The 20218-nt window shown below is 37.0% G+C and overlaps 1 protein-coding gene across 2 annotated transcripts in view; it reads right to left on the bottom strand.

Annotated features, from left to right (window-relative positions):
• Positions 1 to 11231: 11231 nt before the first annotated feature.
• Positions 11232 to 20218, bottom strand: part of LOC146572915 (zeta-sarcoglycan-like) — a 392767-nt gene continuing 383780 nt past the window's right edge. For both annotated transcript variants that reach the window (XM_085277367.1, XM_085277368.1), the window contains one exon: positions 11232 to 13839. In XM_085277367.1, the coding sequence (XP_085133493.1) occupies positions 13633 to 13839 (207 nt within the window). In that variant the 3' untranslated portion in view covers positions 11232 to 13632. The remainder of the gene's footprint in view (positions 13840 to 20218) is intronic.

The raw sequence follows: 20218 nt of genomic DNA, 5'->3' as shown, positions 1-20218 counted from the left end.
CCATGAACTTAATCCTTTCACTGTGCTCCCATTGGTCTTAATCAGCTCACCAAGCTCACCCACAATATTGCCCATATAACACCTTACAGTCTTCATGTTTGCAGGTGGATCAGCACCATTGCTGAAAACCCATAATTTCCTCCATAGTTCCTCCTGGATTGCAGTGTAATGTGTAGAAAACTCGTGGATTTGTAAAATTTGACTTTACAACACTTGCAGAACAAAAATGACCAATTAACCTTCACAGAAATCACAAAGCGCAAGAAAAGTAAACTTTAACAGGTGATAAAATATTTTTTTTTAAATCAAGGGATCTTCTGCAAGAGCTACTCCCAATTCAATTCAGTTTTATTCATATAGCACCACATCACAAAAACAGTTGTCTCAAAGCACTTAATATTGTAAGGTAAAGACCCTACATTAATACAGAGAAATCCCAACTATCAGACGTACACATATGGGCAAGCATTTTGGCAGTAGGAAGGAAAAAACTCCCTTTAACAGGTAGAAACCACTAGCAGATCCAGTGTCAAGGAGGGCCAACCATCTGCCGTGACCAGTTAGGAGTGAAAACCACCGCAACAGGCCAAGGGAAAAAAAAAAGGTCACATACCAGAGCTGAGCTTGAGAGATGCTGTCTTCATGCAAATCTGAAACATCTGGCTTGGTCTACCTTGTGCTTTTGGACAGATAAAAATAATATGGCCATTGTTTGGCAAGAATTTCAATAGGAATTTCAATTCATGAAGTCAGTTTCACAAAAAATATAGAACCAGTGGAGACAATTATACATCAGAATCCAGTACAACACTCAGATTTCAGATTTATTAGGAAGACGCAGCTGTCAAAGTTACACTGTTAAAAACAATTCTAATGTTTATGCTTGGTAACATAAGTCTACTGTATAATGTCTCTTTAATAAATACAAAAAAACCTATCACTTTCATTCAGAGGTGTCAAACTGAAGGCCTGGGCCCATACTACACAACAGTAACTAAATAACAGAAAACATCCTACTGATTATAATGATTTCTTTTTTCTTTTCTTTTCTTTTTTGCAATGAGTCCACAATAAGGACATTTTCAGTGGGTTCAGTTTTGAGCTAACAGATATACATATTTAATTCTTACAGTTTAAGCCCAAACAGTCATGCTGACACATTTCTTTCATTTACCAAGCAGTATTTCTTTATCATGTTGGAAGACTGAGACATCCTTTTGGAACTGAAATTCTTTTTCTTATATTGAGGCATTTAATGTGTAATGAAACATCTTTACACTGACAGAAAGGGGAGTTTCGCCGGTGCTGCCCACTTAGCATCAAAGTGGTCTGCATGTTGTCCTCGATATAAAATGAGTTTGAGTCCTGCTTTTATTCACAGCCAAATCTCCCTGACCGTGGTCGTGCTAAAGGTCTCTTCCTGTTCAAAGGGAGTTCGTTCTTCCTACTGTGCCAGTGTATTTGCTTATCATCTGATTCTCTGTAATACTAAAGAGTCTTTAATATCAAGTTGACTCTTATGTGTTGGCACTATAAAACCGAGTTGAGTTGAACTGAGTTGAATATTTCGGTATGATGTATTTTTTTTTACCTTAAAAAATATCAAATTTTCCAGAACAAGTGAATGATTACTTTAATTCTTATAAGTTAAAAGGTTTTTGATGATTTTGTGCTCATAGCACTGTGCTGTTTTGTGCTTAGATTTTGTGCTGTTCAGTCTACTCACTAAGAAACTATGTGATGTTTAATGCACAGTGCAGGATATTTGTTTGTGCTGGTAAATATTTATTTTATTCATCTTTGAGACCTGAATATGAATTAAAACTTCTTGCTCACCTTCCTTATCATGTTCTCTTTTTCTTGTTCTGCTTGTGTTTCTGAAATTGACGTTCATTTACAGTATAATGATGGAAAATATGAAAATGCTTATCAGTAACACAGGATAAAGCACATGTTTGATGCTCTGTGTACAGAACATCTATCTGCTTGTAGGATTATTTTGATAGTAATCCTTCTTCCAATCCTTATTTTGATCATTTGGAATAGACTTGGACTTAATTTTTGGAATTATTTGCATTCATACATGCGTTACACAATACACTGCTATATGATAAAGAAAAGAAAAATGAAATTTTAACAGCATTCCCTTCTAATTATTTCCTGTCACAGTTGTCAGGTTCAGGTTGCCTGTGGTAGGTAAACAAGGGAATATATAGAATTACTTTTTTGTTCATTGTGTTCAGTTTTATGTTTGAGTAGTTGAGCAAAAGAGTACAATGAATCGTTTATCACTGCTTATTGACTGTCTTGGAGATAATTTGCATAGAGACTTTCAGAGTCAACATCAGCATTCATTCTAGTGAGACTTGCACTCAAGACCATTGGCCTCGCAGTCTGCTGGTCTTCAGGTCCAGTTTCATCATATGTAAAATCCTTAAAGTTTTAAAGATAGAAAAGAGAAAAAAAGTAGTAAAACATAAAAATGCTATTACCATGCTGAAAGCATTGACATAAAAGTCACTGCCATCCTTATTAAACACAGCTGATGTTATCTTGTTACTGAAGATGGCATTATAAGGTTTTAGCTATCAATATTTTAATTTATGAATTAAGCTTTAGAGAGTTCAGTAATCAATATATTACCTCAATAGACGTTACTGGTGAAATAACAAAACTGTTAACTGAATAATATGCATGCAAACGCACACACCAGCCTCCCACCCACAGACATCTAAAGAAAAGAAAAAGCAAACTAACTTACCACATGTGCATCTTCCTGTGGAGACACAATTTCTACAAATGTACAACAGGAAATGTGTCATGGACGCTGTACCACATTTTCCATGCACAATGTCTGTGGTGGTGTGTGTGACCTTACCCATTTTTTTTTTTAAAGTTTGCATAAACTTCAACATGACCATCAATACTATCATCACTGTTATGGCAATGATACCTAAAATTAAATATGGCAAAATTCCTGGCCAACAAAGAAAAAAATAAAGTTATTCAGAACAAAATCTTTATCACATTTCATAATATTCAGTATATTCTTTATCGTGCTATCATTGAAACAGTTCATCAGAGAAATTTATTTGAACTCACATCTGAAACTACTGAAAACTGAAGAAAATGCAAACATCAAACTCTGACTGAACATGATAACGTGCATGCACAGAATACAACATGAAGAAAGCATGTGAACCACTGATTTAGTTCATGTGTGTTCTTACCATCTTTTTGAATGGGTGGTGTAGTTGGTGTTATATAGGATAGGACAGACAAATTAGTAATAATATCCAAATGGCTTGAAGGCATAGTCGTTCTGTTTAAAACAGCAAAGGACACAGTTGACCCAGCAGTGACTGTCTTAGCAGGTTTTTTGGGACCTGGAACCACAAATGCAGCATACATTTATAAATAAATTAAGATTGTAAGTTCCTTCTGATTTGAACAAAGGATTTGTTTTGTTTAATTCTTGAAAGAAAAGAAAGAAAAGAAACTCACCATGTACAACTTTTAGATTGACCTCTATAAGTGGATCAGAGGCAAGTCTCTCAACTCCACAGTAATATTTTTTTGAGTCTACCAATTTAAGATTATTGAAAGTCACTTACAAATCATTCCCTTTGTTTTTTAGGATTACTCTGTTTTGATGTTTAGTCTTTCCAGGTGCAGCAGTGATGATTATGTGTTTTTTATCTGAGCATGGACTTTCACAAAGGTACTTATTATTAGTGGTCACACTGAACCAAATGTTCCAGTTTGAACATGTGAATGACACCTTTCCCCCAATTTCACCTTGTACATTGAGTGTCATTATCTCCACAATATTGAGAGCTATAAGCAGAAATAAAAAGAAAACGTTTTCAGTGAATGCATACCTTCAAATATTAACATTTCTATCAATAGTGATATGAATTGTATTTTAATATTTGCAAACATTACTTGACAGCTACCACGTTTATGCACCTGCTTATTGTCTAGGTGCAAATACTAAAAAAAAAAAAAGAAGCAACCCCCCCCCCCCCCCCCCAAAAAAAAAAAACAACAACAACTTACCAGAAAGAATAAAAGCACATCCACTGATTTTTACCATGTTTACGATGAAATCATAGAAATGATCAATGACATAAAGTGTGTGGCAGTATTAACAAATAGCTCCACTGTCGATAATTTCCACTTCCCCTTCCTGTTACTCTTTTATGAGCTAGACCAGGGGTGGGCAATCTCAGTCCACGAGGGCCGGTGTCCCTGCAGGTTTTAGATCTCACCTTGGGTCAACACCTGAATCACATGATTAGTTCGTTACCAGGCCTCTGGAGAACTTCAGGACAGGTTGAGGAGCTAATTTAGCCATTTAAATCAGCTGTGTTGGTTCGAGAACACATCTAAAACCTGCAGGGACACCGGCCCTCGTGGACTGAGATTGCCCACCCCTGAGCTAGATGCTCCTCCCTTTTGCAAACACACACAGACACACAGTCCATTCGCAGTTTTCTCCCAGTATGTTTTAAAGTTGAACAATGTTTTGTATTTACTGTTGTTGACTTTAGAACTTCACTATGAAAAACTAAAAAGACTGACAACAGCAATTGAGAATACACATTCAGTGATAACAGCAATCAGTATTTAATCAAACAATGCGGAACACTTCACAGCTTTACCCACACGGTCGATTAAGAGTGCTATAAACTTGAAACACTTTTCTTTTAACTTGTTTAACACTCATACCACTTAATGTATGCATGTGAATGTCTCAGGATCACTTTGAATCACTGTCAGAACTAATAAATTGAACATGAGCATTAAGGTCACATACTGTAAGAATAAGGTTAAAAAGGTAAAAAAATATTTTTTTTCAGGGTATGGCTATGATACGCTATGATTATTTATTTGCGATCGTTAAATGAAGCCACAAACTGTGTTTCAGAAACTCACAACTAAAATAAATAAATAAATAAAAAATCCTGCCCTCATGCCTGAATGACTACTGGCCACTTGCATTGACTTTGGTGGTAATGAAGATGTTCAATTCAATTCAATTCAATTCAATTCAATTCATTTATATAGCGCCAAATCACAACAAAAGTCGCCTCAAGGCGCTTCATAGATACAGAGAAAAACCCAACAATCATATGACCCCCTATGAGCAAGCACTTTGGCGACAGTGGGAAGGAAAAACTCCCTTTTAACAGGAAGAAACCTCTGGCAGAACCTGGCTCAGGGAGGGGCGGGGCCATCTGCTGCGACCGGTTGGGGTGAGAGAAGGAAGACAGGATGTTCAAAAGGCTGTTGAAGAACATCATCTCCTCCTCCATCCCAATCACCACAGGTCCGCTCCAGTTCGCCTACCGACCCAGCAGATCCACAGAGGACACCATCGCCTATGGCCTGCACACCACTCTCAGCCACGTGGACAAGAAACAGGGTAACTATGTGAGATTGCTGTTTGTTGATTACAGCTCAGCGTTTAACACAATAGTGCCCATCCAGGACTCAACGGCCGTCTATGTGCATGGGTGTTGGACTTCCTCACTGATGGAACTCAGGTGGTGAGGGTTGGTAGGTGTGTCTCCGACAGCATCACCATCAACATGGGAGCGCCACAGGGGTGTGTACTCTCACCACTGCTCTACTCCCTCTATACTTCTGACTGTGTGGCCACCCATGGCTCCAATACCATTGTGAATTGTGACGACACAGTGGTGTTGGGCACCATCTCCAACAATGATGAGGCAGCCTACATGGATGAGGTGAAGAACCTGGTATTGTGGTGCCAGGACAACGACCTCCAGCTGAACGTCTGCAAGACACGTAACCATTTGTGTTTTGCAGTGTACGTGACAGTAAACTTCTTGAATCTTGAACATTCCACTCACACAAAGTACATTTTCAGAATCCCAATTTAAAATTTCCAGATTATTTAATTTAATTTACTTAATGTATATAATTCACTTACCTACTACACATAATGTCCTCTTTTGTATATAATTCACTTACTGTATACAGTTTTCTCTTTTTGCACAGTCGATGAGCGTTTCAGGACACATTTCACTGCGTGTTAACTATACATGTGGCAAATAAAGAATCTTGAATCTTGAATCATCTACATCATAATTCTTTACAAAGATGAATTCTGCATTTTCTTATCTTTTAGATGACTATCACCTCCAATCTACTGAACATGGACAAATATTTATTCTCATAAACTAAACATCTTTAAAAAATCTTGGTGGACTCATTTGAACATGATACAAACACATCCTCTGGATACCATGCATTGTATAGGTCATCAGGAAATTTCAACATTGTAATATATGTGTATCATCATTCCTAATCAAGAGTGCACAGTTATTTCCCTTTCTCATTGAAAGGAGGCAGGTTTCTGAAAACATGTCATTTTGTTTTTTATAACAACAAAAAATTTCCATAAGTGTCACTGAATAGTCAAACTAAGTACAAAATCACTGTGCCAGTCATGTAAATCGAATTGTTTTGAAACGTCATCAGCTCCTGCATTCATGAGCAGATAATCTCTTTTTTCCTATTAGTCACATAATTGTAGTATTTTTGCATGCTCTCTAACATCAAAAAACAAGCTTAATCACACATGAAAATAGGCAGAATTGTAACATAGTTGTTGATGCCTGTCATTACAAAGAACACTGTGTATTGGTGTTTTGGAAGCGCAATTTGTGTTTTTAGACTACAAAGAAACATAAATAGCTCTTTGTGGTGTGTCCTGGGAGCCATAAAATCTTTTTTTCTTTAAGTTTATCTTTTACAGCTGGGACTGGGATTTAAGCACATCAGAATGCTATGGTGATTTGCTATATTTGGAAAGGATAACAAAAGCTGATTAATGCCGCCATGATTGAAGGTAACCTTCACTTCACATACCTGTGGTTTAAAGAATGACCAAAAATATGTTCTATATTCATGGAAACATAGGACCTTTATCTAACCAGTGTCATTCTTCTTCTTCCCATTTCATGTCCACTGTACTCTTTTCTTTTCTCATATGTAGTGACCATAGTGGTTAACCATTCTCCTATTATAAGTAATGTGTCTTAATGTACAAGGAGGAAATGAGAGTATTATCTTGCACCTCTGTTGGCAGTGCTTGTCATTCAAGCACACACATTTATCACACACCGGCAGTACTAGACCTCTTCTTTGTGCATATGTACAACTTGGGTCATCAATAAGTAGAGATTTGTTGGAGCACCTCAGTAAATGCTGTCACTTGAGTACATGGCGAGTCATCTACTGTCTGTTTTGTAATGCAGCATTCAGTTCAAATTTAGACAAAGAAGTGGGCAGGCAAATGAATAAAACTTTTTTAAATAAAACTTACACTGTGGTGAAAATAAAGGTAGCCAAACAAAGATTAGCTGGAGATCCAGAAAAAGTAGGTAAGTCCAAGTATAAATCAAGCAAAAAGGGGAACAAAAACAGGGTAGAGAAAACACAGAAGTTAGGCGATACAGCCAGGGAACATAGGCAGGTAAACACAAGCTGACAAAGAAGGGAAAAAAACAAAAGGCTAAAAAGTAATGAGTGTTGGGAAAAAGAATAATGAGCCTGTTATGTCTCAAACTCTAACACAGAGCACAGAGGACAGAAGGAGTGCAAAAAAAATGTGACATCAAGACACAGTAGAGACTCTCTGCATTGTTTTTTATTACATGCATATTTTGATGGATGCACCTTCCAGTGTGGCCTTCCAAGATTTACTTGCCAAATGGAAAATCTGCCTGGATTTTGCAGTTTGTGGACCCCACATAAACACCACATTTGGCCCATTCTCCTTTTTTTGTTGAGAATCTGAATTTTCTGCCACCACTTTAGGGAATTAGGAATAGGTGGCATAAACAACTTCGAAACCACATTAACAAATAATAAAAATTACTATATTGTGCAAATCTTGACAGAATTATACAAGACATTCCACTGAACACGGTCCTGGAAAGAGGTGACATCCAAATAACAAAAAATGATTAACAAAAAACAAAATATAGAAGGAGAGCACTTTTAATAAGAAAAAGGATTCTTTAATTGTTAATTTAACTTTTTATGTTTTGTTGCTTAGGCAACAAAAATGTTTCATATTGTTATAATATGAGAATATCATCTTTAATAAAAACCTACAGCTTCAAACAGAAATCAAAACCAGTAATGAAATTTAAGCTTCACTAGCCTAGCATTAGCTCACTGACTGCATTATTAATTATAAGAAAACAAACAAAGTAACTTGACTCACCGTCGAGTGGATTGAATGAGGGCACAATGCTGAATCAGTTGGCCGTGTTATTTTATACTGTCAAGCGGTATTGTGTCAGTAATTAGTCAACTTCTGACAGAGCACGCCAACTACAGGGAGCAGCAATGAAGCAGGGGAGATGCAGCAGATCGCCCCAGAACTTATGAAAAGTTCACTCCCACCACAATAACCAGATTGCTGGAAATGGGGTCTGATTTCAGCTTGTTTACACGATTCTCCTTCAGCTGCCTGCTATTGATCTGAATTGTCACATTGTTTCACTATATTACATTATATTCTAAACATTTGCAAAACTAAAAACCCTGGCTCACCAGGCACCATGACAAATAAATTACACTCAAAACATTGTCATTTTTAAGCTTGTAACCTCACACTAATTAGAGCCAATTTGAGTAAATTTGGCCTCTTTCATAAGTGCCCTTCAAAACAAACTATAATGCAAGATAATAGACTTCACTCCCACAAGTTGTCATTGTATCTTGCATCACTATAAGGTTCTATACAAATAAGGTTTAGGTATAATAAGGTTCTGAATCACTTGTCTTTATAGGACCACAACACAATTTTAAATGGTTCTACCTGTACATTTTTAAAATAGGTTAGAGCATATAACATCCTTCCATTACTGTCAGGAAGCCTAAGGGTCATGTGACCCACCGGCCTCACTGATAAATGACAATTGAATGTGCTGGTCAGGGTTGCTCTGCCCCAAAGCATCTATGTGGTTACATGTGTCTGTAAACAATTTTTTTCATGATTTTTGAAAGACACGAAAATAAATGTTTAGAGGGTGAGTTTACCTCTATAGAAAAATGTGTATACTCAGGGGTTAAAGTGACATTTGGCAGGTGGCAGAATCCTAAGATCTGTTTTAGTAGCTGAGCAAGGTGAAAACGATCACAACTCACATTCATTTCTATTGTAAGCTCTAGTATGTTTTCTTGGTGTACAGGGTGTGATGAGCTGACCTGCTTCTGCTCTGAGGTTTACTGCTCTTTGTGGAGTCACACAGCTGAATTCAACAAGATGTAAGCAGAAGTTTCAGGAGCAATCTTGGCTGATTTCCATCCCCTGCTCTAACAGTATACCATTTATACCATGGATGTGAAATGCATTTTGAAGCCAACGTACATGCCACTTTGATCTTAGGTGGGCCGGACCAGTCTAAAGTTTTTTCCCCATTTCTGTCAGTGTACAGTAGTTTAGCTGCACAATTAATCTCTGAGATACCTCAGTACAAGCTGATCGAAACATTGCATTTAAAATGACCTGTTACTTCAAAAAAAAAATACTGCCTTAATTGTTGCCCTTCTTAGTGCCTTTACGTGGTGAAAAGACTCTGAAACAAACCGTGCAAGTTTCTCCTCGTATTTGCTAAAAATAGTTCTTTAACTTTACTTAAAGAAATCCTGATCAACATGCCTTTGCCTCAAGTTTGATAACTCAAGTATCCACCCTGTATTATAGTAAAAACTGTGATGATTCATTCAGAATCTTTTTTTTTTTTTTTACACGACAATACAAACTGAGATGTGAAAATGATTGAATATGTTTTGCCAGCATCATAGTCCATTGCAAGGGGAATATGTGTGATATTATAATTGGGGGCTTGGCTTCCATAAATGTTCGATCCTAAAATCACCCCTGCTTGAGCATTTAGTTGAGTTGACACAATACCCAATGGGAAAAGACATCAGCAGTGATCTTAAAGAAGTAATTGTTCCTTCCCATTGATCTGGAAAAGGTTATAAGGCCATTTTCAAACAACTGTACATTCTACAATGAAAAAGATTATTCACAAATGGAAAACTTTCAAGTGAGTTGCCAATCTTCCCATTAGTAGACATCCGAGCAAATACAAACATTGGATACAAGCACAAACACCTCATACCACCTGTCAAGCACAGTGGAGGAGGGGGTGATGATTTGGGTATTTTAGAGCCAGGATCTGGATACCTTGCAGTCACCGAGTCAACCATGAACTCTGGAGTAAAATCTGACACAATTTGATTGAAAGTATGCCCTTTATCCTTTGAAAGCCTACTAGGAGTAACCCTCAAAGCTCTTTTCTGAACCAAGCAGTTTCATCCACATTTCAGGCATGCTTACATAACAAAATAACTAGGTGTGCATCAAAAGTTAGTGTGGGTGGTCATTGCCTGTGTAGTTACCCCTAGAAAATCCTGGAAAGTATGCTAATGGTCGTCAAACCACATCTTTATTGATAAACACTGAGAGGTCAAAATGTGAAATCAAGGGTACAAGGGGACGATGTCAGTTGTGATCTTTATGGGAGAAAAAGGTTAACCTTGGCTGAAACTGGGCCATGCAACAGGACAAGAATCCCAAGCACAACAGCAAATTTACAGCAGAAGAGCTGACAACGAAAAGCATCAAGGTGTCACAACTGCCCAGTCAAAGTCCATCTGAAATGATGCAATGATAGTCATTTAGTTTTATTCATGTTCAATTAATAATATAGCAAAAAAAAACAACCCATAAAACTATTTTCTTTGGAATGACGTGGCAAAGTGATGGTGTCCTTAACAGACAGTTATATTCTCAGCTTATCTTTGGTAGCAGTTCTGGCCATGTTTGCATTCTAGTGCAAGACCAACCTTTCTGCTTTATGTATTGTTAAAGTGAGTTGTCAGACTGTAATTGAGCGATACAGCTGGCAGCGGTCTTTCAAATTCTTCTCCTGTTGAAACCAAGTTCTTCAGGTAAAAGGTAGCAGACAAAGAAAAGGATAAGAGCAGGGTTAAATATGGTATAGCTTTCCCAAGATAAAAAGTCCCAGAAGATAGTTGTGTTCTTGTCTGACCAAGTGCTTCTCGATGTTCTATATACCTTAAAAAAACATTGTTAGGAACATAAAAAAGTGATGGTTACATACTAATTACAACACCAGTTCAAGAGATTCTTTTTAAAAACAATACTATTTTATTTTGTATTTTATTGGTATTGTTATATACATGGCATAATTTGTGCTTTTTTATTATCAAGAATAAACCATAGGGGAACACATCAGAAAATTAAACTTTAAATGATTGAATTATTCATTGTTCAGCTGGATATACTGAGAGTTCTACAAAACCAGGAGGGAAGGGGCAGAAAGGGAAAACAAACTAGATAGGTAGATTGATAAAATAGATAGTTCAGAGACACTTGCAGATGGTCCACTGAGGGTAGTGTGAATGTTCAGACTGTGATGTGCTTTTACCAACAGTAGCAAAGGCACCTGTGTATCGCTTTGTTTAAAAAAGAAAGTAAGCTGCAGGGCCTTATTCTCGTTGAGTCCATACACATATAAACCAAACCCATCCATCACTTCTTGCAGGGGGATTTCTTCCACACAAATTTTTTTTCCGCCAGCCATTACAGATTTTGGGCACCAGGTTAACCAGCTCATGGCCATTCACACTGATCCCCCTTCTGGGACTGACTGAATAATATAAAAAACAAAAATACACCCCAAAATAGTATTTCCCAAGATTTCCATATTTTCTTGCCCAGATTTAGAGATATTTTGAATGACTATAGAGGGACATTTTCAACTTAGACTGGAGAAAGCATAATGGATAGGATGTGGAAACAACATTAATGTATGCTAGTTGATTGATGATTGGGATAAAAATATGAGATAAACAGGTGAGATGCTTCTTAACTGGGAAGATAAACAATGAATAGTGAGTGGCAGGCATACTGCAATAAAATACAGAAAGGACAAAATGGACTGAGCACAAAGAGTGAAAATGTCTCTTGGTGGCTGAGAAGGAAGAGCACAAACCTGGCATGAAAAGCAGAAAGGTCAAGCAAAAAAGATGTAAAGACAGTATGACCGACAAGACAGCCTGGATGAAGACGTATAATACCCCATAAGAGGACTAAAATTGGTCTGTCTTTCAGCTGACTGCTGCCTCTGCCTGGCGTTGGAAGTTTGGCCCTATACCAGAAAGTGGTCTGTCTGCTACAGCACCTACCTGAGTATGATCGAAGACTGATATCTCATTTTCTCCTCCCTTTTTATGTTCCATTTGCTGTCTGTAGCTAACCATCATATGTCCACATAGAATAACTTGTGAGAAACAAAAGACGTGGAGACAATGGTGGAGGAGGAAGTCGAAGCAGTCTGTATGTGGCGTTTTTTTCATTTTTAAACTACACTGCTGGAAGAAATAGATAGGCCTTTTCCTTACCTGAACAGTGCTAGTAGGTGCATAGACAGAACAAATAACTAGCGCATGGAGAGGGGCACATTTGCAAAATATGAAATGATAAAGGAATACAAAAACATTGATTGGGAAAAAAGAGAAGAAGTAAAAGATTTCATCAGAAAAAACTAAAAGAAAGTAAAAATAGATATGAAGAATGTAAAAAAAAATACTAGGAAAAGAAGCTGGTGAATACAATGGTTAAATCACAATAATTTGCATTAGTTATCATATGAAAAGTGGGGATAGAGAACATTTTTACTATCAGGTGCGGATTAATGCAGAAGAGTCACATGTCAATGTTTGAGTTGAAGGGCTGGAGAGGAAATAGAGGGAGAAGGCCTTTCTGGTATAGATTGGTCCGTTAGCTAGCCTTAGCTTCCCTAGAGACAAAACTATATTTTGATTTTCTTGTTAGCTACCCACTGGGGTAAACAAATGTCATCATTGATGTCTGTTAGCCAACTGATAACCAAGTTTTCATGTCCATGTCACTGCCAAGTATGTGTTCCTTCATCATATTATAGCAACAAGTGTATGTTTTGTCAGGACATGTTGGCTATTTTCTGAACACACAAAGGTTGCTGTTCATAAAAAAAAAAACCCAAAGTCTTTGCGACCTTCAGCAATCATCATGGCAGCAATTAAACAATGGGAAAGACACTCAACAACAGCCCCAGAATGAGACTGCTCACATATGTCCAAGAGTGGTCTAAGCATGAAACCCATCAGCTGATCTTGTTGGCTTTTGTGTCCCACAAAGTTATCCATGCTCTGGACTGGCATTGGCTACCCACCAACACATTAATTCAACCAGTGAGCTGGTATTAGCTTTGCTCAAGCTCTAGTCTCTGTTGATTTAGTCCTTTAGTTGGCATTAGCTTAACACCGAGCTACAGTCTATGTTGATTTGGCCTGTTAGCAACCATTAGCTTCCTGCCAAGCTGTAATCCATATTATTTGATTGGTGAACAGACATGAAATTGTCGCCTTGTTACAGTTCATGCTGATTCAGTCTGTTAGCTGGCAAAAGCTTCCCATCAAGCCATAAATCCATGGTGATTCAGTCTGTTGGCTATATTAGCTTCAAACTCAATCGTCCATATGTCCCGTGTGTATTTCGACCTCCCGCTTTCAGCTCCAGAGACAAAAGTTACTGGTGGTTTGGCAAGTAGAGCCTTTCTCAGCAGGGGACAGGTAGAGCTTGCCGTTAGCACAGGCACAAAGCTCGTACACAGTCTGTTTGGTGTAGGTGGTACCTGCAGGCGCTCCCTCCAGGGGATCCACAGCACTACCAAGGGGAATGTTGCCCAGTCTGATAGTGTTGGCATCTAGAAAGATCTGTAAACATAAAAGAAAAAACATGCATAAAACATGGAAACAAAAGTTACAAAGAATCCAGCTGTAGGGGGCAAAGCTCTTAGGGATGGTCTTGGTGCTGAAAGTAATGCACAAACAAAGAGAATTTGAAAAAGGGAAAAAGAAAAAAAAGGGAACCAAGGAATGCTTGGTGCGTCGAAAGAGAGGTCACATTGCTGAAGGCAATGACTACTTCTTGCTGTTGACTACGGTTGTTATCATGAAAGATCTATGAAGACACAAAAAGGAATTTCTATGTAGAACAGGTCTCTTTTGATAAAGAGGTAGGGTGGGAGTGAATGAGGCAGAGAGCAAGATAGATTATGAGAAATGGAAGGAAATCAGTGGGAGAAAAGAGAAGTGAAGTACTAGCATGCAACAGAAAAAAAACACACTGGAAGCAGCTCTTTTTTTCCAGGTGATTTGATATTGTATCACACTTATCACAAATCAGACTTAAAAGAATAAGACTGTCTAAGATAGATGATTTAAGCGCCACATTTAATTAAAAAAAATGATCACAAACTGTTGAATCTGAATTCTATAGTTTCTTTTAAAAACATATGCTTATTTGAAATTTAACAGACTTCTTAAAGGGTTGAAAGGCCAACAAAATTTACTTGCACAAGTTCATTTACTTCCAAGGTGCATGGAGAAGACAAAGATCTGATGATGTGAAGACTCCAGAGAAACTTAAAGTATTAGGGAACAACTTTATTGGGTGACCAACGCATTTCGCCTTGTGGCCTTCATCAGGTTCATTGCACAATATCAAACAGTTTGTGTTTAAACACAAAAACAGGAAACAGAAGAAAGTGGACCAATCACACATTTGCAAATGCTGACCAATTAGCATTTAACAAGGTGGTACTAGCTGACTGGTTAAGCCAGTACCACCACTACTGGACTGAACCACTACAGATTGAAAGGGGGGAAAAAATCTCAATAAGTCCAAAAGTAGTTCATACTCAAAATTACACAGAAAAATGCAAACAAGTTAAAATAAAAATAAAGTAAGAACAGGGTCAAAAGGCCAGCAAAGTTCCATGTGTCTTGTTTCTAAAAGAGAATAATTTGATTATTATATTAGTTGGCAAGGTCAGTAACATTATTGAATACCAAAAAAGCATCCAACAAATATTCATATCTGAACATGAGATCACTCAAAAAAACATATTTTCAAATCTGTGTTCAGTGATTTTTTTTGTTGTCGTTTATTTTGGATTCTCTAAAATCAAGTAAATATTTATTGATATTAACACAAAAATAAATATAAGGATAATAATATTTGATACTTAAACACTTCTTTGCTATATCTGGATGTCAAGTTAGCTAAACAAATAATTTCCAGTGTTTGAACCTTTGTACAGTTTTCAGCAAGCTGATACAAAAAATGCACCCCCCCAAAAAAACAAACAAACAAACATACAAGCAAGCAAGCAAACACCACCCCCCCCCCTCCCCAAAACCCCCCCAAACAAAACAAAAAGAAAAACAAAAAACCCAAACAAAACCAAACAAAACAACAAAACAATAAAGGCCACTTTTAATTTATTTTAATGCATCCTTTGATGGACTTAATCACTGTTTTTTAGCAGCTTCTTGTTGGTGTCACTGGATCTGGGTTATGTGTCCAGACAAGCTTAGTGAAATACCCAGTCAAAAAATCAAAAATGTATTGCACTCTAATGTTGGAACATTATAAGATCAGAAGTAGTTCAGTAGATTAACATGATAACCTTGGTTTGATTTTTTGAAAATACATTTTGAACCATAATCAAGCACAGTTACTGAAAACATACTGTATAATCCACTATCAGGCTGCACAGAGTGATGTGGCTTCCCAGTCACAAAAATCATGTTCTAAAGAATCACAAGAGATTACAGTAATCAAAAAAGAACACAGTTTCATTTTCAGCTATTGATGTATTAGCCTTAATTACAACTTTGTGGACAGCTAAAAACAACACAATTGTTTCTAAAAACTATCTGTTTTTTCCTTTGCTCTGTCTGCCTTATTTTCTCCTGTCTTCATAAGATACAAGGTGAGTTTTAAGCAATAATCATTAGACAATCTTCGCTTCTATTGACAGCTTCACTTGCCTATTTATTTACTCTGTAATGTTCAAGGAAGCTCTGCTTGTTATTTCTCGCTCTCTCACACATACCCACAGGCTGGACGGTAATCTAAGCAGACATCTGCATCCCTGTTATTTGTCTACTTCATTTTAGAAATGAGGACAGGGGAAGTGAAAAAGTGTGAATATAATTGCCATGAGTGCAAGAGTAAGGAAGAAGAGATGGAAAGGAGGGTCAGATAAAAGAATGAGAGACAAAATGTCATATCAGAAGTGGTTTGAAGAAGATAGGCGACACAGAAGGAGGGAAATAGATGAATGTAGGAAAAAGAGGAAGAGAGGAATGAGGGATTAAGATACGCCGGTAGTGAGGAACCAATTAGTATAACTAATGATTTCACGTTAGCTGACGGGGCACATCTTGAGCTGTATAAACAACATCCGTACATATAGTGTATACACACACACACACACACACACACACACACACACACACACACACTCAAGCGCTCTGTGTGTGCTGCTTATGTTTCCTTTGAGTATCTGTTTCGATAAAAGCAGTACATGCATTAACATGAAGACAAATCTGCAGAACTTTTGAAATGATTGATTTCTTTGATACTTAAGAGACTCAAATTCCTATAAATAAATAAAAACTGGAATTTCATAATCTCAACATTAATTAATTAATCATAAAATTAAAACATGGCCTGATCTCTATCAACATTACACACAAGAGACAAAATAAAATAAATAAAAAAAAATCTCTAAAATGGTTTATAGTACTACCTTTACCTACACTTGCTGCAATACACTCATAAAGTCATAATCGAATCAATTCTGCATCACTCAACAATGTATATTTTACTGAAATGAGAAATGAATCCTGATCAATGTTTTAATAGTCAGATTACAGTAAATGCTATTCCCAGCCCCAATGCGCTCCCTCGTATCTTAATAGGCTTCAGCATCACTTAATAATTTCATTTTATTTAAAAGAAGTTCTTTCTTTTTATTCGTATTTTCAGTAACTCTGCAGTCAAGAGCCTACCAAGTTGTAGAGTGGGGAGTGATCGGTTCCGTTCAGACATTTAATTTGGAAATTACAAGCGGAGAGTCAGTCTGTTCTGTTACTGTAGGGCAGTTTGACATGGGCATTGTGTTTGTGAAAAAGGGTATAATAATTCTTCTACTAACATTAAAGAAAGGCACACAACCGTAACCATGGTAACTGGTCTCACACAAAAAATGGCAACAGCTTCGAACCGCTTAGCCTCCAACAAGTGTAGATAAAATGACTTTAATACAAAATAGAAGTTACTAATATCATAGTTCTGTCTCTGTAGAAATAGATGGGCAAAAAGAAATAGATGATTTTGTGTTAAATAAAATGGGCAACCTCTTTAACAGAGCTGTGTAGAGCTATCTCATTAGCCTGTCATGCCTATTGGTTTTAATGAGACATAGTAACAATGAAAAGGAGACACTTTAAGAGCCAGTGAAAAAACGGGTGTGTGAACTTCTTTACTTATGTATAGAACAAAAGAAAATACAGCAGTATCTCTAAATGTCAAAGTATTCCTTTAACAGGTCCCTGGTGCACACCTGTCATCTTCCCTTTGGCTTCCAACAAAAGCTGCCAGGGCTCAGTTATAGCCTTACAGGAGCAGGACTCAGTCACGGTTGGCAACAGAGCCCAAATCTAATTCTAACAACCTACTTGCCACAGTAACAGAAAGCTACATCTAAAACAAACTTGGGTACGGCACTCGAATGTGGCAGCGACAAGAGTTGGGTGCATGCATGTTTAAGAGAGGAAATGGAAATCGGTTCTCCTCTAAACAATAGAAACATCAGTGCAACAAAATGGTGCAGCAAAAAGAGAGGATGAAGTTGGAGGAAATAGAGGTGAAGAGTAGGAAATAATGGGGAAGAAAACAAGGGGAGAAGAGGATATGACATTGGAAAGACAAAAAGGCAATTAGTGGGTAACAATGGCTTACAAGGAAGGGTAGAGCGAGGAAGAGATCAATAAAAAAAGGAAGTGAAGAAGATGGAAATTCAAGAAAGAGAAATGTATGTACGGTGATTATGTGAAGGAATAAGGATAACAGAAGTGAGACTATGGATGGACAGACAGATGGATTGATAGAAAGGGGAGAAAGTCATTTGATGAAGCTTAAGATCGGATTAGTGATGACATTCATTCTAAATGAAAGTGTCTGTAAGTATTAGGTGGCTCGACGTTAGCTGTCTATACACGTGAGACAGTGTGTGCTTGAGAACAAGTAGTGTGGGAAAGGATGTGTCTGTGAATATAATATTGTTTGTGAACAAGTATGAATAAGTGCTTTTCATTCTTTCTTCTGTTTATACGTGTACTTACTGACATGCCTTCATTACATTAAAATGTGTGTGTTTTACACATTATTTTTATGATTAAACTATTAATTTTCATGGGGTGCACTGAAGTTACTACCATGACTGCACAAAGTACACGTCGTCATGATTAAATAGCACTCCAGTTCAGATTTCACTTTTATAGTCATTGTTATTAAAAAAAATGGTATAATTATAAACAGAAGAATCAATATTCTTTCTTTTGACAAACACTACCAATTTAATTTAAATATTAAATAACATATAAGCGAACTGAAACAGTAAAGACTAACAGTTTGAATCCATCTCCAGTGCTTCTTGCCTTGCTTCACACATCTGTCTAGTCTCTTGCGCACACAATTTATCTACCTTCTCTCCATCCTATCAGCAAACTCTCTCTCTTTACCATCATCATTTAGCCTATTTTTAAAGTTGCTCCTCTAACCTTTGCAGTCCTGCCTTTCCTTCTCTCTCGCTGGCACCAAACATGCCTTCTTCTTCTCCTCTTCCTTTTGTCTTTGGCCAACAGTTACAGCTGTTTTTTCCGCTTTGTATGTAATAGTGTGTTTATAACAGTTATGCGGTAATAACCTAGTTAAAATAGTCCTCAAAGATAAAACATCATTTTGGTCCAAATTTGGTTTTTATGCTACTTCTTTTGGTAAGCTACATATTCCATCTTTCAAGTTAAATGTACAGAATTCTTTAAAAAAAATGTAGTCTCCAAAATAAAACAAAAAAAATTAAAATAAAATATAAACATTGTCATCTTACAAGTTAATCTAAAGCTCTAAAAATAGCAATTTTGGTTTTCTGTGTGTCATATGCATTCCTTGCACATTTCAGTCCAAATATACAAGTCTGTGTGGGTGGCTGTTTATGTGGATACAGTATGAATGGAAATATGTCTACACCCATCTCTTTCCAGCAGCAGTTTAGCAACCACATTGCTAAGGCATTGAGAAGACGGAAACATGCAGGAAGTAGCAATTATGGGGGTTCAAAGCATTTTTCATGGATGATTTCCTTTGGCAAAACAAAGGAACAAAAGGGTTGAAGGCAAGTTAGCTGAAAGAGAGAAGGGGGATGTGGTGGCGGTGAAAGGACAAGATTTTTCTGGGATTAAAAAAGAAGGGAGGTGGAGAGAGCAAAACATCAGAGGACATATCAGAGATAGAACATCTGGAAAGAGACCAGGAGAGGGAAAAAGAGCTCTCTGTATACAGTGGAGTTGTTTCAAAGGAGAAAAAACATCTTTTTAGGACACCTTTTTAGGTGTATTTAAGATGAAACCAGATGCATGAGGAAGAATAGTTAAGGACAAAAACGAGGGTGCAAAATTGCATCTGCAAAAGTAAAGCACATAAGAGTAAAAAAGCCAGAAAAAAGTTTTTTTTTCAAGAATTTATTTTATTACCGCCATAAGGTTTTCCATTAAATGCAAACAATGCCATCTTTCATTTTCTACAAATACCTAGAGGACACTTTCTGCACTTGAATGTGTGTAAGTAGCATGATACTTCTCAGTTGTCAGTGTCCTAAAAAGGTGTATAAATATAGTTTCTGGCATCACTGTCATTAAAGCATCTGTCAAATTATATTAAAAATGATTTTACACAACTACCTTTTCCTTTCAAACCATTCTTGGCTGTCTTTATCTACTTTTTTCATCTGCTAAAAGCGAATCCTTATTGGCACATCCACAAAACCAAGTGGTAATTTCAGAATGAATGGGCTCTCTTTGCAATGGGTTTTATGGATTCATTCTTGCATTTATTTATTGTATCGAATGCCCCAAAGTATTCACATAATGTATGACATGTATAGGAAGAAATGAGCTGTGGCTATTGGGAAAATGAAAGCAATGTAGCTGCCTTCATCAAAAATATAATAATAAATAAAAT

Source organism: Mchenga conophoros, linkage group LG6 (assembly GCF_057382185.1).
Source record: "Mchenga conophoros isolate Kocher_MC1m ecotype Shallow Benthic linkage group LG6, M_conophoros_male_GT1.1, whole genome shotgun sequence".
Classification (NCBI taxonomy): domain Eukaryota; kingdom Metazoa; phylum Chordata; class Actinopteri; order Cichliformes; family Cichlidae; genus Mchenga; species Mchenga conophoros.
This window is presented reverse-complemented; position numbering and strand designations above follow the sequence as displayed.